General features: G+C 42.3%; 4 protein-coding genes across 7 annotated transcripts; 2 read left to right on the plus strand and 2 right to left on the minus strand.

The window, feature by feature from the left end:
* Nucleotides 1-493: 493 nt before the first annotated feature.
* On the minus strand, nucleotides 494-5,943 carry cnot2 (CCR4-NOT transcription complex, subunit 2). Its single transcript, XM_088378585.1, has 15 exons — nucleotides 5,779-5,943; nucleotides 4,685-4,801; nucleotides 4,534-4,609; nucleotides 4,174-4,321; nucleotides 3,889-4,071; nucleotides 3,679-3,758; nucleotides 3,258-3,383; nucleotides 2,958-3,082; nucleotides 2,756-2,873; nucleotides 2,438-2,594; nucleotides 2,290-2,351; nucleotides 2,166-2,215; nucleotides 1,328-1,428; nucleotides 1,097-1,241; nucleotides 494-1,006 (listed from the first exon to the last, which is right to left on the minus strand). The coding sequence occupies exons 2-15, from the start codon at nucleotides 4,787-4,789 to the stop codon at nucleotides 920-922; spliced, it is 1,563 nt and encodes a 520-aa protein (XP_088234711.1). The 5' UTR covers nucleotides 4,790-4,801; nucleotides 5,779-5,943; the 3' UTR covers nucleotides 494-919.
* A 1,797-nt stretch (nucleotides 5,944-7,740) lies between these two features.
* On the plus strand, nucleotides 7,741-10,676 carry lrrc10 (leucine rich repeat containing 10). The gene is made up of 2 exons (XM_088378463.1): nucleotides 7,741-7,787; nucleotides 8,045-10,676. Exon 2 carries the CDS (start codon nucleotides 8,133-8,135, stop codon nucleotides 8,937-8,939), a length of 807 nt encoding a protein of 268 aa, XP_088234589.1. The 5' UTR covers nucleotides 7,741-7,787; nucleotides 8,045-8,132; the 3' UTR covers nucleotides 8,940-10,676.
* LOC148396470 (seipin-like) lies at nucleotides 10,202-12,814 on the minus strand. Its single transcript, XM_088378462.1, has one exon. The coding sequence runs from the start codon at nucleotides 12,391-12,393 to the stop codon at nucleotides 11,107-11,109; it is 1,287 nt and encodes a 428-aa protein (XP_088234588.1). The 5' UTR covers nucleotides 12,394-12,814; the 3' UTR covers nucleotides 10,202-11,106.
* Nucleotides 12,635-19,928, plus strand: fnbp4 (formin binding protein 4). 4 transcript variants are annotated; one of them, XM_088378459.1, is made up of 17 exons: nucleotides 12,635-12,843; nucleotides 13,144-13,218; nucleotides 13,511-13,638; nucleotides 13,739-13,895; nucleotides 14,237-14,384; nucleotides 15,152-15,251; nucleotides 15,321-15,665; nucleotides 15,743-15,932; nucleotides 16,001-16,113; nucleotides 16,193-16,297; nucleotides 16,546-16,679; nucleotides 17,638-17,780; nucleotides 17,875-18,158; nucleotides 18,239-18,353; nucleotides 18,436-18,629; nucleotides 19,197-19,348; nucleotides 19,490-19,928. In XM_088378459.1, exons 1-17 carry the CDS (start codon nucleotides 12,720-12,722, stop codon nucleotides 19,575-19,577), a joined length of 2,595 nt encoding a protein of 864 aa, XP_088234585.1. In that variant the 5' UTR covers nucleotides 12,635-12,719; the 3' UTR covers nucleotides 19,578-19,928. The 4 variants fall into 4 exon arrangements, with proteins under 4 accessions (XP_088234585.1, XP_088234587.1, XP_088234583.1 ...); XM_088378461.1 differs by having other exon boundaries at nucleotides 15,152-15,245; XM_088378457.1 differs by having other exon boundaries at nucleotides 12,636-12,843; nucleotides 13,141-13,218.
* Nucleotides 19,929-20,227: the final 299 nt, after the last annotated feature.

Raw genomic sequence — 20,227 nt, forward strand, 5'->3', positions numbered from 1 at the left:
AAAGTGCTGTGTTCCAAGCTCCAGCAAATATCCTGTTCCTTCCACATATTGCATCCATGCTCACCTCAAAAACGAGGTACAAGGCAGGGCAAAATTTTTTCCAAAATAGATGTCATATATATATATACTGTATACACATAGATATTGCAATCATATATACACATTCAAAAGTACATGTTCTACTTTGTGTGATGTAAAGAAAAAAAATTTACACAATTCTTAGAAAATTGTAACAAAGACAGTTAAGTGTTTTGTTTGCTCTAAAGCAACATTTTGCCGGTAATTTGTCCATTTCGGTGGACACCAAGTAGCCCACACTTCACAAGCTAAACGTTCGGAGACAGTCATCAGGAGAAACATGAAATAGGAAATAGCTGGTGGTGGAATAAAAGGAATAAAGGGTGAGAAATTGTAAATACTGGTACCTGAACCAAGGGAAGAATGGAAACAAAACAAATGCAGGAAGTGTTGGGACAATAAAAAAAGCACAAACAAATGTTGTGTTCTTTTATTACTAAATATAGTGCAACAATAAACATTGCATTTCTTTCACCCTTTCACTTGAGTCTGAGGATTTTAAATTTGCCTTCCCCCTCGCTTTGTCTGCTGCTTACAAACGAGGGTCACTACTCCTTCCTGGGAGAATTCAGGCTTCAGACTCAGATGTAAACATAACACAGACCCTGCTCAAAACAAGACAAAAACAGGGGGAAACAAATAGAATAAAAACAAAAGTGTTGCTGTTTTGGGCAGCATGAAATTTTGGAACGGTAGGCAGTTCTGATGTCAGACTCGCCTCTCCTGCAGTCAAAGAGACAAATCATCGAGGAATAAAAACCAGGCTGTGAGAACCACAGCGCCCTCCCTGGACGACAGCATTATGTGCAGGAACAGCTGTAGCTTTGTGAACAGGTCGGCCTTAGAAGGCCTGCTGAGCTGGGTTGTAGTTGAATGTTGTTGGCACGTGAGGCCTCTCTTCCAGCTTGTCATACTCCAGATAGAATTCCTTCGATTTACAGACAATTTTGGACAACAACGAATGAGCGCTCTTGCTATTTTAAAAGACCGCTTCGAACTTAGCAGCAGAGCATTTTACCTTGGCCACTTTTCTCCAGTTAAGACAATCAAAAAAGTAGTAGGTGCCCCTCTCGTAGGTGTTGGTCTTCATTGTTGGCTCCATACCAGGGGCTCTTGTGATCCAAAGTCGTTCCTCTTTGTGGTACCGCCAGTCCCGGTTAAACCTGGGCAGATGAGTTGTAAAAAGAGGTTGATTTAAAACCCCAGGGAGTACAAGACCCACGTTGAATAATTCATTATCACTACTCACAGTTCTACTGCTGCCAGAAGCTGTAGCAAGTCGCCACCATTCATGTAGTACAAGTAGAACAACAAGTCTTCGCCGTATCGAGACAGTTTAATAGGAGCCAGCTGGATGCAGGATAGCAAAAAAAAATAAGCAAAGGACCAAAATGCACCACTTTAACGCACTTTGAAGACTACAGCCATTTACAATGGAACCTCTTAAGTCAAATATGTTGAACTAAACTTCTGATCAAATACGCTTCTAAAGTGACGCACAAGAACTGCACATCTTGTGGGATTTCACTTCTGTGAGCATCTAGTGGTTCGCTTGTTCTTAAACTTTTTGGTGCCGTCTCTACAAAACACTAGATGTGCCTGTCTTGACTACTCAGTACAAGTTACTGCTAAAGTGCATATCCAAACCATTTCAACAAGGTAATTACAGAATGACATCATCCTAAATATAAATTAGACTACTGTGTACAGATGATAAAAGATCAAATTCAGTTGATCTTTGTTTTCCTATGTATAAAATCACTTCCCACGTACACAGTAAATATTTGCATTTCATCATCATACCACCTGTAACGGGTCATTGTTTTTTTTTTTTTAAATAGTGCTTAACTTAACTAAATAGCGGTTAGCTTAACACTTGTATGATGATCAAGAATAGAGAAATGCTATTTAAAACACTGCCTGTAGGTTTTATGATAGCAACTGTTTGACCCAGGAGGAAATGTATTCAATGATTACTTTTGTGTGAGTAACGAGAAAGACGTCTAAAGGAGAAAAAAAAATGTAGCCAACAGGCATCTAAAACCAAACTGCATTCAATATAAGAGGTTTTATTGTACTTTATTTACCTTGTCCCTTATGTGGATATTTGTCAAGTACTCCGATGGAACATGGAAGTCTAAAATTGCAAAAATTGCAAACGTCAACTAAGTCTTGTAAGAGAGGAAACTTGTATCCATGTTAGTCTCTCACCAATATCTTGAGGTCGACAGGGTGCTGAAGCCCAGGGTGATGCAAACTTGGGATAAAGGTTTCTATCAAGAGAGGAAGCAGGGGTCAGTCACATTTTGAGGATGCGGTCCATCAAGAGTATTGCTTGCTGAGGCGGCTACACTCGTACTCTGGTGAATTTAAATTGAGACCCAGCGTTGTGAGGTCACTTCCAAGTGCCAGGTGGACCATCCCGGGGTCCGTTTCTGCTGCCCGGATGAACGTCAAAAGGCCAATCATACCAAATTGGTCCGTCACCATGCCTGAGGGAATGTTCGTCACCCGACCTGCGGCCACGAGACATGACGAGGGTTTAGAGCGCACTTCTTATCATCAATGCCTCATCAGCCGAGCCAGGCAACCTCTCCTCTAATCTCTTACGCCGTGAGCTTGTCAAACTTAAACTTCTCTCTCCATAAAGTTGCAGCAGTACACTGCGAGCGCTCACCATCGGGCAACACCTGGATCCCTTTCTTCTGGTTGTTGTTCTGCGCCGAGGCCGTCTTGTCCCCGGGGAACTTGGGCCCATCTGTGTTGGATGTGCTCTTGCTTGTTGAGTTCAAGTTCTAAACAAATCACAAGAACAGAGACAAAAAAATGGTATGAGATCACAAAGGACTGTTTGGTATCCTGTGTTGTTGTGCACTTACAGTTTTATTGTCATCGCTGGTCAACGACGGATCCTTGTAATTTGGGCCGGGCAATGCGGGGAAGTCCTCATTATGGATTGAGAAATCCTGTGTCTGTTCCGTTGATGGTTTTGTCACCATGCCAACTTGTTAGTTGTTAATCAGCAACACAATAATGGGACAGTTTTAGACAAAAACGTAATTGCCATAAAACCGGTATAATTTGATATTCAGGTTTATCCAGGCTTCTTAATGACGCAAATTGTTTATGTGCGGCTTTAGTAGTGTTTGAAAGAAACTTTCTGCAGCCTATTTGCCTACCATAGGGAGCCCTGCCAGCCAGCGGGTTAAGCACGGGTGTTGGGTTGCCGGTCCCTTCTCTCCGACTCCTGTCCGCTAATGCAGGGAAATCTGACAGATCCAGTCCCGCAAGATTTTCACTCCCATCTGCCGAAAGGGGACAAAAATATGCTATCGACTCAATTCACTAAAATGTGATCTTCTGTGCACAACAAAAAGCCCTCACAATGCAATTTTAGAGCATTGTCTGTGCTGAGAAAAAAATAATAATAATAATTTGTTTAAATAGTGAATTTTGGTTTCGTTAGCGATAATCTGTAATAATCAATATTAAAATAAATAAAAAAAACAATGAAGCATTGAGCTACACCTTGTATTGTTGGTGTTGGAGGGGAAAAAAAAATCTTCTACTTCTGTAGACACATTGGTTTAACGTACTGACCTGTGCCATTGAAGATATTGCTTGATAACGAGTTGTTCATCCCAAAAGCCTGGTTGCGGTTCATTCCAAATCCGGACATGCTGCATATATTACAGATTAGACATACTTAAAAATGCTTTATACCACACCCGAAACTCCGGCAGAGAAAATCGGTATGTAGAAAAGAAGCTTAAGACCAATCAAGCGCAGTTGTGTCCATGAGTCTCATACCTGTTTACAGTGAAGGCTTGGCGTGCTGGTTGTTGTTTGGGCATACATATGATACTAGGAGAGCTGCGATTGGGGCTGCCGAGGCCTGAGCTGCTCATACTATTGGTCCTGCCGCTCATGCCAATGCCTTGACCGACCTGAGAGTGGTTCAGGATATTCCTCGTGTTCAGCGGTAAAGACCCCCTGTTGAAAGAAACAGGGACACATTTATTAGTTCATATTTTTTTCTCGAATCACATCAGGTCATTTAATTTCAGGTGAATTCAAGTGTCATGAGCCTGGCACCTGCTCGGTGATGGAGGGGTATGGAGGGACATGGTGGGGACACCAGTTGTCGGGGTGATGTGACTTTGTAGCTGCGTACTTTGTGTTAGATTTCGGTTTAACTGAGGCGTACTGTTGCCCATGCCTCTTACCGAAAAGCCGAGTGCACCTGCAAAGGAAAAATAATACTGTATTGGTAAAAATACAGAAAATACAGCCAGGTACTCCAATTAAAAGTCCATGCATTCAAAATGTCTACAAAATAACACTTTTAATACCCATATAATGTTCAGGTTTGTGTTAAAATACACTTACGAGTCCTACATGATATATTTTTAACCATTTAAAATATCCTCAGTGTGTCACTGTTTACGCACTCACTTTGTGGACCGTACAAACTTGCACCAAGCTGAGATAGCTGCCCCGAGGATGAGGATGGTGAAGGTGACGACAGCATCTGGGGAGAAACATTCCATGAAGGGATAAGTCCTTGGATAGACAGTTAACCAAGCTAGGACTAAAGAAAGCTCACGTCTTTGTCCGAACGATGCGGGAACATCGACGGCTGGTTGTAATACATGCTTTCATCAGTGAAGTCGTTGTCCACTACCTCCACAAACTTTCTCGAACCAAACATGCCTTTTGTCACCTGCAAAGAGAGTTAAAATAATATCGGTATCTATGAAGGGAAGTGTGACTGGGAAAAAAAAATACAAAGTTCAGGTCAGCAATATGATTTGAGTGAACTCAATCAGGATTGTGTGGCTCCACTTATTTACCTTTACTTATCCTGGAGGAAACTACTGCAATTGCCACATGTTTGTACGCATTGTAAATAAGCGTCTTTGTTGACACTTTTTTGTTAGTTTTTCTCTTATTTATTAGTTTTAACTTTTGGGATTAATGATGCACGCAGTGTCCTTTTGCTTGCGAGCCATGTGAGCTATAAAATATATCCAGACATAAAAAGGAACCTTTGTAGTGCTTCTTGTATTTTACACAGATATAGATATTTAGACAAACGCTTCCAGAGTGAACAGTTGGAGACACATATAGCGCGAGGCGCCGATTACAAATATGACATTACGGAACAATACATAGTATGGAAGTGCAACGTTTCTGTTAACTTAATGTTTAACAGTTTGCCATAGTATATATTTTCTCACATTTTCGGTATCTGTTTGCGATGCTAACATGCTAGTTAGCTAGAGACATGACTGAGTAGCCAATGTAAGCAGGTAGGCTATAAGCAGATGCCGTGCTTGTATATAGCATTAGCTTAGCTAATGCGGCTTCGCAAAGCAACCATTATGCTAGTATCAATTTTTATTTGTGCGCTTTTTACGCGTATTACGGAAATCTATGTGTTTAGGCATCCCGGCGTTGGTAGCAAGAAGAGGCTAGAATGCATATACCTCGAGACAGATGTCTCTTTCTCGTCTCAATTTACGCTCCGTTTGCCAAAGCAGCGACAGCGACAATCAGATGAAGCTAATAGCTAAATGAGCCGTTCCTCCGCGAAGAGGCACAGGAAAACACCGGGGCTAATTTCTCTCATTCATTTCAACGACCAGAGCTGCGCGTCGTGTTAGAAAGGCGATATACAATTTTTAAAAATCGGCTCACCGCATCAATTTCACTTGACTTCGTTAAATCCAAGATGGCTGTGTTCTCAACCGAAAAGAGAAATAGCCTTTACCCTTTGACCTTACAACCTGCAGACCACTTCCGTACACAAGCCCGAACGAGTCTGTAGTTCTCATGGGGTGATGCTCACCACCGAATAACAACGACGAAAACAACAACAAAGACTACAAAAATTTACATTGGAAATTTACAACTCTAAAACTACTGCCACGCCCCCTCTATCATTAGAATCTTTTGCATTGTAAACCCCGTAGCTTGCCTTCATATGCTTTCACTTCTCTTTAGGTTTCACTTATGGGCTTCAATTTAAAAATCATCTTTACTTTCTTTGCGATTTAACAAATTACAAAAGCAATCATTTGCGGAAATAATTACAAAATAAGGAGTCGCGGCAGCATGGTGGCATCTGAGTGTCAATGGTTGTTTGTCCTTTTGTGCCGTGCAACTGTGTGTAACACTAAGTTTACCAGCACACTTGTGATCCTAATGAGGACACACAAACTTGAACGTGGATGATAAATGAGGATTTATTATTTCTTTGTATACTTGGTTGCTTGGTTTTTAATTTGCTCATCCACTCCCCACTTTATCTTTCACCGTCCCCATAAATTACTTGTGGCAAGCACGAATGGAAAGAAGTGACAGTGGATTTATTCCATGCTTACTAATTTGATTTAGCTGAGTCTGCTGATCTGATTATATTTTAAAAACCACAATATATGTTGTGCCATTGGGAGTACTCAATTTTAACTTAACAGAACTTATTACATCAAAGTTATAAATACATACATGTGATTGACCAAATGATACAGAAAAGGGTGGTTGGATGTACTAGCTAGACTGTGGTACCCCATAATGCCTGCATGGAAAACAAGTGAGACAAACATTGACGTCTTAAATGGTTCTTGAGGGAATTGTCAATGCTGTGAGTGTTCCATTGTATCGGTAGCCCACCAGAGAAGATAGTTATTTCATCTCTACTGGCCATCGGCTCACAGTAATTACACGTTCGCAATTTAGTGACATTCAATAAAGTCACCATGAATAAAAATATAGCTTTCAAAATAAAAACAATTCTGCTTGATAATAATAACTTGTCATTTTATTATCAAAGGCAAAATTTGGATCATAGTTCTTATTAGACTGTGCAGATGGTACTGTGCATCTAGTAGAGTGATGCAAGATATCCACAATACACTTTGTCAAACTTGTCTCAGCTTACTGTAACATTTCTGACTTTGACTGTCCAAGTAATGGCATGACTGACACCTCACTGACTGGAAAGTTTCAGGACAAAACAAGTGCATTTTCAACAATGACGGATATTCCACATGTGCTAGTTTCCTGTTAGAGCGGCCCAATCTATAAGAGGGCGAAGAGGGAAGAGGACGTGCCAGTGAACAAAGACCAGGGCCTCCTCTGATAAGGAACATGACATTTCATCCAGTTGGATCCAGTTAAAAAATATCTTGTACCTAAAGGTATGCAAGACGATGAAGGTTGGTGTTAACACTTCTGGAATTGCGAAAAAAAAGAAAGTCAAATTGAAAGTAAATGTACATTTGATCATACACTTGACCTAATGTAACATGAGTTTATGCTGTTTGGTATAATCTCTCTGCTTCTATAATAATTGCATTAAAATGTGAATGCTTTCAAGAGGAAACGATCCAAACAATCAAATTTTTGTCACGCCATCTTTTCTGCAGACGAAGAACTGTGTCCAGCCTTATCAAAACAGGATATGTACGACTTTGGCAGAAAAAAATAAAAGAATCCCATTATGCATATCCATGACATGCTGTGCCCCTCCCTGTCTTTCCCTTTGTCCCACCTCTGTCAGCACAGGGAACAAGAGGGGGGGAGTCATTTAGCACAAATGGGGAGGAGAGAGCTGTTAGTGGTTGCCTTGAAAGTCAGGCCAAAGCTCAGAGGCACCGAGTTAGGCACTGGGGAACATCCACTCAGGGAATCTGATGTTTTTTCAGGTGATTATACTGGATAAACACATTGTTAACTGTTGGCGATGAAGATAGTTATGGATCAGATTTGTCGGAAAGTAGGTCGTTTTATTTTAATGGGTATTATTTATGTGATGAGTGCTATTGTATTTTACTCAACAGTGTAGTTTTTGACGACATGAAATGGTGTGCAGTGATTAGCATCCTAACAATCTGATTGTTACATCATTCATATTTCTAATCTAACAACTGCTGTTTTCTACACGTTTTCATGCACTTTGGAGCTGCAATTGGGGCGTTACAGTGGACTGAGATGAAAAATACATAAAGATGGCACCCGATTACCTCAAATTCCTGTGAAGGAGCAGCAAAATGGGAAATGCCATGCGAGGTGTCATCGCCTTCATTCCGTCAAAACGCTGTCAGCGCTTCCTAGTGGGGGACCTGGAGGAGATGCCGCTTGATCGGACTCTGGACCTGAGTAGCCGTCAGTTGCGCCAGTTCCCTGTTGCTGCTTGTGTCTTTGATGAGCTGGTGAAGCTCTATCTGAGTGACAACAACCTTAGCAGTTTGCCTGATGAACTCGACCGCCTGAGGAAGCTTCAGCTTCTGGCTCTTGACTTTAACTGCTTTGAGGAGCTACCTGCAGCTGTCTGCAGACTGCCTCAGCTTAACATCCTTTACTTGGGTAACAACAAACTCTTCTACCTCCCCGAGGAACTCCAAGACCTGAGGGAACTTAACACCCTGTGGCTGGAGACAAATTGCTTTACAGTCTTCCCAAATGTGGTTTGTGAGCTTCCCAATCTCAAGACCTTGCACCTTGGCTACAACCAAATACGCTGCTTACCCTATGAACTTAACAGGCTGGAAGAACTGAGAAGTATTTGGCTGGCTGGGAACGAGCTGACGGAGTTCCCGCCAGTGTTGTTGGAAATGCACTTCCTTGCTGTCATTGATGTGGATCGAAACAAAATCCAGCGCTTCCCCGCCCTCTCACATTTGCAGGGACTAAAACTAGTCATCTATGACCACAATCCATGTGTCAATGCACCAATGGTGGCTGAAGGAGTCCGAAGGGTCGGGCGCTGGGCGGACTGCTCCGACGACGAGCAGGAAGATGAAGGTTCCAAAGCTAAGGTCTCAGAGATGGAGCCAGAGGAGGAGCCCAACGTTTAAGGTCATGTCACAAAGTGACATTCAGCTGTGGAGAGGCCTGAAAGGACAGGACGTCACTCAAGTGGATCACTTGAAGCACAGGGGTGTGCAGAGGCCTTCATACCATTGGTATTTGAGCCATATATGGGAAGGCAACATGTAACATGTTGGTCATAAGGAAAAAAAAAGGGTTCCTAAATCAAAATGACTGCAGCTCGCTACAGGCCAAAGAACCATATTTAGTTACTACTGTATGTAGTACGTCAAAATAAATACCAGTAGCATTTATTCATTTGATTGCATTTTAGTATTTCCAATGAAGGCCCTAGATAAGGTTATGTAATGCGAGTTTATTTTAGTGGTTTGTTTTATACCTTTCGTGTGTGTGCATGTGTGTGTGTTTGTGTGTGGAGGGGGGGTCACATGCAAAAAGTGAAATAACTTATTTTTTTCTGGTGCCGAAAAACTTAATTGATAGAAACAGTGTACACCATGTGGGTCTTTGCAATGAAAAGCATGCAGTGTTGTTTTTTTGTCACAATTACACTTGTTTTACAGTTTGGCAATTTGGCTGAAAATTCAGCCCTTTTTCAGGTTCTCTGGGTTCCAGCAGAAACTGCATGATATATCAAAAACATGTGTATATTGTCAACTATTTTGGGTTGGTTTGGCACTTGGACAAAAAGATAAAACAGCTTAAATTTGGATTGCAGAGCAGTGGTATATATCACTTCACCAAGGCTAAATGCAAGGATGGATATAAATCAAATGATGGATGGGGATTTCAGTCCATTAGGGTACTCCAGATCCGGAATAATGCATAATTCATCTGATAGATTGGAGATGTCGTTTGAATGAAGCCGGCTAATGGCTTTTATTGTCACCGCATTCCAACCCTATTATCAATGGTTTGCATTTGCAATATTATCAAATGCTCTGTAAACAGCAAACTTTAGGAGGGAAAAGTGAAGACTAAAATGTTTCCAATATGTATTCAGCTTGTTCTTTTGTACAGTCTAACTGATAACTGTTTTTTTCATTTCACAAATCCAATGTTTTATTTCTTTACTTATGTATAGTACTATTATGTAATCATCTCTTACCCTAAATAGCATTATCCAATGGACCTCATCTCAACAACAAGCACGGAGGTCTTTAGAGAATAAAATCATTATAGACGAGTGGGAAACTTTTTTGACGTCTTTCAAGACATCTTAAAAACAGCATCATGTGAGTTCAACTTTCATTCACACAGACTGAGACAGAAAATAAATGTACTATCATTTATGTTCATGTTTTTATTTAGTGACAGTGCACAAGAAACATCTTTTCATTCTTTTTAGCAGAACAGAATAGATGAAAGTCTGTCAATATCTTTGGTACCTTAAATTACTCAAACATGAGCTTAAATACATAGCGGATGACCCTTTTACCTTCAATGAGATGAGAAACACATAAGTTGGAAACATCTCCTTATGCTGAACGCAGATGTGTTACATAAAGAGACACCAAAAACCATACATAACTTAAAACATTCATGTAAGACTAACTTTTTTTCATAACTTACTCAAACCTGAGCTTAAACACATAGCGGATGACCCTTTTACCTTGAGAAACACAAAAGTTGGAAACATCAAATGCTGAACATGCTGTGTTATATCAAGAGACACCAAGAAACATACATAACTTAAAACATCCATCTAAAACAAACATCTTTTCTCTTCTGTGGAACAATAAATACAGTTTTCAACACTTACGTTGCGCGCATTGTAAATCTGACAAGGACTGGTGGGAAGAAGCCCAGTTTGGTAAGTTCTTCAGTGCCACGATGGTAAAACGAGTCATTGCACTCAAAACTTCTTTGTGCGATATGAGAAGAATGATTCATGCGACAGATTCACAAAGCCCCTCAGGAACTATTAAAAACAAATGTACTATTAATCGCTTCGCGGAAAAAGTAAAATTCCCAATTTGTAATTTAACTTAAGTGCGTGTGTTAGTTTATACTGTATATATAGTAAATAAAACAAGCCAGTGTTAGAAATAGTAGTTGTAGAGAGAAGACAGATTATAGGAGTAAACATTTTTTAATTAAAATATGCTCTGTATGCTATTGACTTCTAATAGTGGGTGTTTGCTTTTGTTAAGCTCTGCAACTATATCCAACGGACTGCATACTGTATGCACCCTAAGTACTCTTAATGTCAACATGGCTTTTTGATGGGCCAGGTCTCTGTCGCAGTGTCGTCTCACTCTGGTCTATCGCTTCAGGCATTACAGAGTCAGGAGACACATCTTTTTCGGAATCCGGAACATCAGCTTCAGTGGCATTTACTTCCACAAACGATGTTTTTGATGACTGCGCCACCGCCGTGTCATCGGCCTGCTCATCAGGTGTATCATTCAAAGATCCAATCAGTCTTGGGGAATCCAGCTCTTTTGGGGAATCCAGCTCTTTCTGGGAATTCAGTTCTTTCTGGGAATTTTCCTTCTCCATGCGCTTCTTCACCTCCTCTCTTCTCTGCTGCATGCGTGTGCTGTCCCCAATCATGACTTTGACACGTACCTGATCCGGGGGCCAGATGCCACCCCATATAAATTGCAGGTAGCTGAAAAGCACAATCACGCTGAGGAAGGCGAAATTGGTGGCCACACCGATCACAGCAGATGTCAAGGGGAAGTTGTAGATGACGTAACGGACGCCGGTGAAATATGCATGAATGCGGAGCTGGGATGAGTAGATTTGCACACGTTTGGATTGGATCTCGATAACTGTGCCGATGGTTGGCTGATAACTATTGGTCTTGTAGGAAGAGAAGAGCTCGATTTCTATGAGCTGCTTCTGTTCAGCCATCCCGGTCAAGAGGAGAGGAGAAAAGAAGAAAGTGCTGAGGGTCTGCAAAAGGGTGGAGCGGTAATGCAGCATTGTTGAACGTCGAACAGACGACACCATCTTGCCACCTTTGGTGTAGCACGACATTTTGACCATAAACATGCCCAGATGTTCATTCACAGGAGACTCTGGTAACTCCAACTCCAAAGATATTCGATAAGGTTGGCCATAAGCCATCACCTGGTCCCTGTCGTTCCTCAAGAGGGAGATGTTGGCCGTCGGGAATGAGCAAAGCTCTGATTCTGATGCCTCACAATCGGAGCTGTAGTAGAAGTGCACGGGAGCCGAGAAGCTCACAGTGGGCATGTAGGAATAATAGAAACTACCGTACAGGAATATGGACACCCAGAGCAGGAGTCCCAGAACACAGAAAAGTACAGCAGCTTGGAATAAAGTTCTCCGGGCCTTCAGGAGAGTGACAGCTGCCACATCGTGCAGCCAGTGAAGAAGCGGTCCCATCGTAGCCCCCATCGTGCTTTGTCCAGTCCCCGTAGCGATTCCTCTCGCTCTGAATCGGGCAGCGCTTCCTCTCTGTGGCTCTGCTGGCCGCTGCTCCGATGGTGCCTCTTTATATTCATACATTTAATGGGCGGCTCCAATGCGACACCGTGAAATTGCCAATTTTCACTTCAACATGTCAAGACAGTTCTTGCAATCATCAGGAGCCCTACTTCAAATGGGCGCCGCAAGATTTGTAACCTCACAAAAAGAAAGCGATAGTGAGATTCCAATTATTGAGTCGCCACATCTCGCCGACGAACTCGATAAGCTTGTTATCTTCCCAGCTAGCAAAACAAGTGACCCAAGACCCGGAAGTGTTTGAACCACTTCCTTTCTTTGTGCTACTAGCTGCAACTCGACGACTTCGAAAACGAAGGCTTGCTGCCGCGCAGGCCAAAGAATCAGCGATGAAGAAAAAGACTCGCTCTGCGGGAGGAGCGGTTGGTCGGAGAACAATTCTACAACTCTCTCCTTCCGGGCTCCGCGGAGGAAATGCCGGGGAGAGGGAAGAAGGGCTCTCGGGATCCGATGGTATTTCCCAACGCGCTTGCTAGCATCGGGCTTGCTAAATGCTACGTATTTCGAGTCTCGTACCATTTGAAACGTGTATTGTGTGTTTTAAGTTGACACAACTTACATAGCGTGAAAATGTAACGACTACATTTTGAATTATGTGTCATGTATTTGTTTTGTAGCGAACCAGTTTGCGCTGCTAAATTTGAATGTTGGTCGTTTAATAAAATAGCTTTGATCTGAGTTCATCTATCCTGGCTTTGATGGTTGTCGTTAAATCTTTTTTTGTTTGTTTTTACCCTGATGTTTTGGTAGCAGAAGAACAGGACGGAGAAGGACAGCGTTTTTTGAGAGCGAGACTCAATATGAAGCCTCCCGCAGTGAAAGCCACCGGTAAGTTTTTATATTCAAAACTGTAAATTCGACTCGACCAGGGTTCAACAACTATTTTGAAACAGAGCTACATCATGGGTACTGGCCAATGGAAAGGCCTGCCATTTTGACTCACTCACGTTTGCTCACATTACCCTTAATTATGTTAACAATTGTTGACATTCATCTGTGAGGAGACATTCAAGTTGATTTGACAGAATTACTCATGTAGTTATTGGTGGTTGGGGGAGGCCTGGTACATACTTTCCCCAGGGAAGATTATTTGACTGAACATGTCTGTGTCCACCTGCAGAGGGTCTGTCCTTGCTTGGGGCCTATGAAGACAGTGATGAAGAGGATGCTGCAGTGTCTCGATCAACTGCAACTTCTCAGCACAATCGCTCTGCTGATATTGATAGTACATTAGCAAACTTCATGGCGGTAAGTATAATTTTACTTGTAGAAGAGTTTCAGGCATGTTGATTAATCTTTGCTTTTGTAGCAGTGTTTTTTTTTTTAAAAAAAATACTTTGTTCAACAGGAAATTGATGCCATCACCACCCAGCCAAGTTCAGATGATGCAGCAGGTCAACCTTCCATCCCGACTGGTAGTGCACCCAAACCAGATGCTAATGCTCAGCAACCAGGTGCCAAACAGGACCAGTTGGAGTTTAATACTCAGTACTCACTAGCTGGAGGTAATTATGTGTCTGCTCAGATGTAATATTAATAATTTAGATTGAGCGAAAATTAAATGAAAATGTTAAATTCCCAATGACTGTGCCCTGGAACTATAACATTCACCTCACAATTCTGAGGTTGGGGCGTTGAATTTTCTGTTGTTTGTATGTACTCACACTTCATTTGTGACAGTTCAGCACAGGTTAATGTGTATTTGGGAAACACTGTTGCTGTAATGCAGGCATTGCGGTTGATTTGAAAATTTCATATAAAATGCAAAATCTCATCCGATCCTATCTGTGTCCTAGTCACATGATGCGCATCCTTAACATCACCTTTTATATTGGTTTTCTTCCAGTGGATGTGGAAATGGGGGACTGGCAGGAGGTCTGGGATGATAACTCTGGCTGCTATTATTACTGGAACACTCAGAACAATGAGGTTTCTTGGGAGCTGCCTCACGATCTCGCTAATCAAGTGCAAAGACTGGCTCAGTATACCAACAGGTTAGTGAGTGACTCCATCAAAAATATTTACGAGGCTCTCTCTTACATTCTTCACTTCGGCGGATGCAGATATTAGATTCTGACGGCAGGATAACAGTGGATGAAAAACATTGCAGTATCACGGTATTAGAATTGCAACTCTGAAAGATCCTTAATTGAAATATTTTGGTGAATAAAAATAGCATTTTTTCCCCCACTGACCGACAAAATGTTTGGATAAGCGGTTCAGATAACTTGTACAGTGTTAAGTTTAAAAAAAAAAAAAAAGTAAACATTCTGTTTGTTTTATTTCTTATTAATAAGTCACAGTGTTCCATTACTGGGGAATGGTGAGCATTGGTGGTGAGATCCATGGGTCGTGTATCTATGGGCTGCGCACTACCATTTGGCATGCTATTTTTCCTTCCTAATAAAGGACAATGTACATTGATCAATTGAACAAAAGGGCATCCATGTAAACCTGCTAGAGTCTGCGGTGTATTAATTCTTTTTGGTCTCTACTTTGTGCACAACTGCTCACCCTTCCCAACCCTGCTTAGCCCCAGGGGGAAAAATAAGCAACTTGCTCATTTAGTCAACTCTGCAAAAAGTGAATCACCCTACTTAGAAGTCCTCTAAAAAAGGAGCTCTTTACTGTGACAGACAATTTTAGCGATCATTGAAACCTTGACTTTTTGAAACCATGGTCAAACCAGTAATGGGGCCATGCCTAATTTTCACTCATCAATACAGTCAGATGTGACATGCCTTACAATGTGTTGTTTTAGTGCCAATGGAAATGGTACATCAAGTGCAGATCACTACTCCGGTGAAACCACATCTGCTGCACCACCAACATCAGCTAAAGAAACTAAAGTCAAGGCAAGTGTAAGTTCACATGATTCCACTGAAAAATGTGTTCATGGTGCTATGACATCATTGTGTTTTATCACATAGGAGGTAATGGAGAGTGTGGTGGGTCTCACAAGTAAAGAGGAAGAGCGATGCGGAGTGGCGGCGTCTTTGCTTGGTCCCTTGATCCCTACAGAAGTGAAAGATGCTGAAGAGAAATGGCGAAAAAAACTCCTTAAAGTTTTGGACGAAAACGAGACCAGTGTGGACTCTGACGGAGAGGTTATTCGCCCGGTGGCATCCCCGTCTACCCCTTCGCATGACTTAGCTGCTATCCAAACTGTGGAGAAAGATTCTGATGCAAAAAAGCTATCAGAGGAGAACTCGGAGATTGAAGGAGGACCTGAAGAAGACACAATCGAGCTGGAGCTGGCTCTGGAGAGGAAGAAGGTTGGTGGTTGTTTTGTTTGACGTGTGCCTCCATATCACAGTGTCTCAGCAACATAAAGTGGACCTCTCATTATTAGGCTGAGCTCCAAGCGCTAGAGGATGGCGATGGAAGTGCAGGAGGCTCCAGCCCTTGTTCCGAGACGAGCCAAGATGCTTCTGTATCTCGTGGTGCGCTCAGGAAAAAGCGATGGAAAACAGTCTTCCCGGGTGCTCCTAGTCCTGATTCCAACAGTCGAAGCTCAGAGCCTCAGGAGAACATACAGACAGGTGAGTTATTAATGCCCTAATGCCAATAGATGTGAGAAATGCCATTATCTAAGTATCATTTCTATTAGCATATACAAAAGTTCCGGAAAGTGTTACAGCAGAAGAAGATGGGGAAACGAGTAACCCTGAGCAGAAACCGGAAGTGCCACCAAAGGAAGAAGTCGAAACACCTGAGCTCAGGGTAAGATGATATTTTAATAGTACTCTACTCTAACAAGTAAAATGTGCTTAGCCACAGTTGTTAATGTGGAGTGACTTAGTTTCAGATTGGAGAACTGGCCAACACCTTAACGAGCAAGATGGAGTTCCTGGGCATACACAAGAAGGCCGTCTCGAATTTTCAGTTGCTTCTGCTGCAAACGGAGGTAACATGAGTGTGTACCTAGGCAAAATTGTTCCAACTTCTGCTAGGAACTATGTCATTGCATAAAATATTCATTGGCTAATTTGCTTTAATGTCCTTGTGCGCTTAACCATTTGCATATGCTTTAATATTTCAAACTCTCATTATAATCAGTCACAACTTGTCATTCCTGACCTAATTGCGGAACACTGTTCCTAAATTTGCTCATCAGCTTCCTAATAATGCCCCTCTTTCCCCCCCTATTTTTAGACACGGATAGCTGACTGGAGGGAGGGCGCTCTGAACGGGGCCTATCTTCGCAGCAGGCTTCAGGAAGCTGCCGAACACATAAAACATTATGAACTTAACGCCGCCCCTAAAGGCTGGTCCTGCCACTGGGACAGGTACGCACTGCTTACCTTTAACATCTCTACACCCCTTCGCCCCTCCCCCAATAAAGTGCAGTGTGACTACGCGCGCCTCAATCCCGTGGGGGCAGACTTTGTATCATGACATCATGACAAGCTTAACCAGTACGTGCGGATTGGTGCACAAGCCAGAAGTCAGACTCTGCAGGTTTTGGTGACAAAAAGGTCATTCTAGCATTGTGCCTTTGGTGTACTGATAAGGGAGCATCCACACAGGGCCAGCCTGCTGCTTCTCTAAAGGAATCCATGTCTTGATGAGAGACTCCAAAGCTCTCTGTTGCGAGGGCCTTTGTAAGACTGAATTTCAGTCAGTGGAGAATTGGGGTGGGGAGGTAGTAGAGCTGGGTGCCTGGGAGAGCTTTGGACTTTTCAGGACTACAGTCCCCCCAGAACGCAATGCAGACAGAGTGATGCCCTGGAAGCCACCAGTGTCACGCATCCAATTAAAGGTGAAGACGGAGCAATGACGGGAATCCAGCAGGTCAGACCAACTCTATTTCATGTCTTTCTGTTTATTATTTTTCATGACCGAAACAAATCATTGTGTGATTGTAAATGATGTATTTTAGTGATTTCTTGTTGTTGATGATGGTGCCTGCATCCTGGCATCTCTTCCTCATCTGTCGTGAAGGGAATGATTGTCTTAAACCCAACGTTTATGACAACCATGATGTGGGCTTCTCAATACTGCCTTTGGGAACCAGAGATGATTTGTTTTTCTTTAACTGTTTTTGAGAGCAAGGTGGGTTACCTATCCACATTCTTAGTCAATCTTCAATTGGACTCCCCTTGAGGATGGTGAAAGCTACCATCCATACCAAGCCCTACCACGTCTACTCCCTTGCCCTCTGTCCCAGGTCATCGTACTGGTCAACTCGTTGCAAGGCCACTCGTTGAAACTGTTGCCTTCTATCTCTGTTGTCCCACTCTTTAGAGAGCACAGGCGGTATTTTTATGTCAACGACCTGACGCATGCATCGCAGTGGGAATTCCCGACAGAAGAGGCAAAGGGGGATGCCCTGAAAGGCAACCAGGCTAGTCCGACCACCAGCCAAGGCGATGGCAAAACATCTTCAGGTGAGAACAAGAATGTGCCTGCTTGTTTAAAGGTTCAAATAAAATTGTCAAAATGTTTCTTTAGTAGTAACAGTTTTTGTCTTGCTTTATACAGTCCCATCTGTCCGTGCCCCTGCTGTCCCACCAGCAGCGCCATCATCATCATGGTCTCCATCTCAACCCCCACTTCCTGACAGCCCTCCTCCACCTCCTGACCTCCCACCACTTCCGCCTCTGCCCCCCGGCTCACCCCCTCCACCTCCTCCGCCCCCGGACAGTGATAGTGAGATAATGGAGGTTGAAATGGAGATGGACGATGACAATGACATTGAGCCTCCAGCCCCTGGAACTGAAGATGATGGCAGTGGGTGGCCCCCTTCAGCTGTTGCTGGTGTTAAGGTGTGCGCTTGTTCACTTTTTTGTTCACTGTTTAGCTTCGATTCATAAGATTTATACTTAGTTAACCTGTTTTGATGCAGGTCTTGGAGTCTTCAGATCCACTGGGTAAGGGTCAGAAACGAAAAGCTGGCCAGCTAAATAAAGCCATTATCGGAAGTAGTCCCATCCTGTACACGCAGCATGTCACCGCTGCAGGTAAACTTTGGGCATCTGATAGTCACATTAGGAATCCTGCTACCACCACCACCACCAACCACATTGGTTTGCCTCTGTCTAGCTTCTGTCATCACAGCGCCAGTTTACTGGGGTGTGCCAGCTGTCACTGCACCTCTAGTACCCTCTGAACCTCCTCTTCCACCTGCTCCCGCGATGCCCCCGCAACCACCGCTGCCACCTCCCCAGCCAGCCTGTGAAACCTCATCGCCTAAAGTGTTACCTGTGGAAAAGATCAAGAAAACCAAGAAAGATAAGGTTTGTAATCAGTTCAGATTGTGGTCATTGTATTACTTTTTATTACATCAAAATAATTGCTTACATATGTTCTAAAGGACGGTAATTTAATCTCAGGCATGTTCAAATTTCAAAGAGGTAATTGTGTTATATAATTTGATTTATTTAGGCAAAATGTGACAACACTTTTGGAGCATAATTTTAGGTTATTTTTATGGTAATCTCAATAACAACCTTTTATTTTTGCCCCTAGGACAGACTCCCAATAATTAACTATATGTAAGTGGGATTTGTTCACACTTAGGGTTTATGACTGAAGTTAGGCAGCTGTCAAATAGTTTACTAGCAGTTGCACGAGTCATTGAGTGTCTTCCTGAAAGTTATGTAACACTTGGGGTAGGCCTGAGCATCAGATGCAGGTGGTAGTCACACCTAACTTCACAAATTTAGCTTAAGTTAATACTTGACATTTCCAGAAGGTTTGATGCACTTAGCATTTCCTAGTTTACGGTGTAATTGTGTGAGCTGAACACTATTCTACTGTGCAGTTCTCACATGATGTCGCCTGCTGTCCATTTGTAATTGTAGAAGGGGAAGACCAAAATGCCATCCCTTGTCAAGAAGTGGCAAAGCATCCAGAAAGAGCTTGAGGAGGAGGAAAAGAGCAGCTCCAGTGATGAAGATAGAGATCAGCTCAACAAGAAGAGTATAGAAGACTGGAAACACCAGCAGCTCCTCACGTACGTGACAATTAATTTTGTACTCTTCTCCTGTTATTAATGTTTCTATTTTGTGATATAATGAATGCTACCGGTATCAGTTTCTTCTAATTCATTAATCCTTCAGTTTTATAAAAAAAAGTATCCTTTTTTAACTTTCAGAGGAAAAGCTTCAAAGAATGCCAACTTTGAGGCACTTCCTGACAATTGGAGGGATCGACTGAAGAAAAGGAAGCTGAACAGCACATAACGTCTGATTGAACAACTTAAAAAAAACTACATACTGTATGTCGGTCTTGTTATTGTTTCTTCCAAGATTTTTTTTTAGTTCAGTTGTCTATATTTTTCTATTCAAAATGAACACCTATATCAACCGAAAGGGTTTGAATGTCCGTTCCTCGTTTTTATAGGTACAAGTGTAAATGTGCCATCAATCTTCAGTTTATAATAACGTATTCAGCTGGCCACAGCAGTTTGTGTGAGATTCAGCATTTTTAATTAGGATTTTTTTTTTAAATCATTGTACATAACATGTATATTAGGACGAGCTGTGTTCTCTGAATGTGTAAATTTTTGTACATTTATTAAACAGTTTTTCCAATCTCTGTGTTTTAACGTATTTCTTATATATTCGCAGAACATGAGGTAAATTTGTCTAGTTTTAACCAGTGTCGACCAGGCAGCCAACATGGCGCTAATGTGCCCACGGTAGCCCCTAAAACGGTAGGTATATCCACAGGATCTAAAAGTTGTGGTGCATTTAGATTTCCTATGAACTTAATTCGCATTACCTGTACTCTAAGCATATTCGTATTTAGTAGAAGTGGTAGCGTTCTAGGGCGACCATTTTGGCTGGAAATTACGTCCACACTTTGTCCCCTAAGGTCTGATAGAATTTTA

The sequence above is a fragment of the Syngnathus floridae genome, chromosome 6 (assembly GCF_059516105.1).
Source record: "Syngnathus floridae isolate MCC-2025c chromosome 6, RoL_Sflo_1.0, whole genome shotgun sequence".
In the NCBI taxonomy this organism is placed as follows: Eukaryota; Metazoa; Chordata; class Actinopteri; order Syngnathiformes; family Syngnathidae; genus Syngnathus; species Syngnathus floridae.

Excerpts from the sequence above, each read along its gene's own strand:
- lrrc10 (XM_088378463.1), top strand. The coding sequence starts at position 8,133 with ATGGGAAATGCCATGCGAGGTGTCATCGCCTTCATTCCGTCAAAACGC.
- cnot2 (XM_088378585.1), bottom strand. The coding sequence starts at position 4,789 with ATGTTTGGTTCGAGAAAGTTTGTGGAGGTAGTGGACAACGACTTCACT. Across the intron at positions 2,874-2,957 it reads CCAGCGATGACAATAAAACT|AACTTGAACTCAACAAGCAA; the intron begins GTAAGTGCACAA and ends TGATTTGTTTAG. Across the intron at positions 1,429-2,165 it reads ATATCCACATAAGGGACAAG|CTGGCTCCTATTAAACTGTC; the intron begins GTAAATAAAGTA and ends TCCTGCATCCAG.
- fnbp4 (XM_088378457.1), top strand. The coding sequence starts at position 12,720 with ATGAAGAAAAAGACTCGCTCTGCGGGAGGAGCGGTTGGTCGGAGAACA. Across the intron at positions 13,896-14,236 it reads TCAGTACTCACTAGCTGGAG|TGGATGTGGAAATGGGGGAC; the intron begins GTAATTATGTGT and ends GTTTTCTTCCAG. Across the intron at positions 18,354-18,435 it reads GCAGCATGTCACCGCTGCAG|CTTCTGTCATCACAGCGCCA; the intron begins GTAAACTTTGGG and ends GCCTCTGTCTAG.
- LOC148396470 (XM_088378462.1), bottom strand. The coding sequence starts at position 12,393 with ATGTATGAATATAAAGAGGCACCATCGGAGCAGCGGCCAGCAGAGCCA.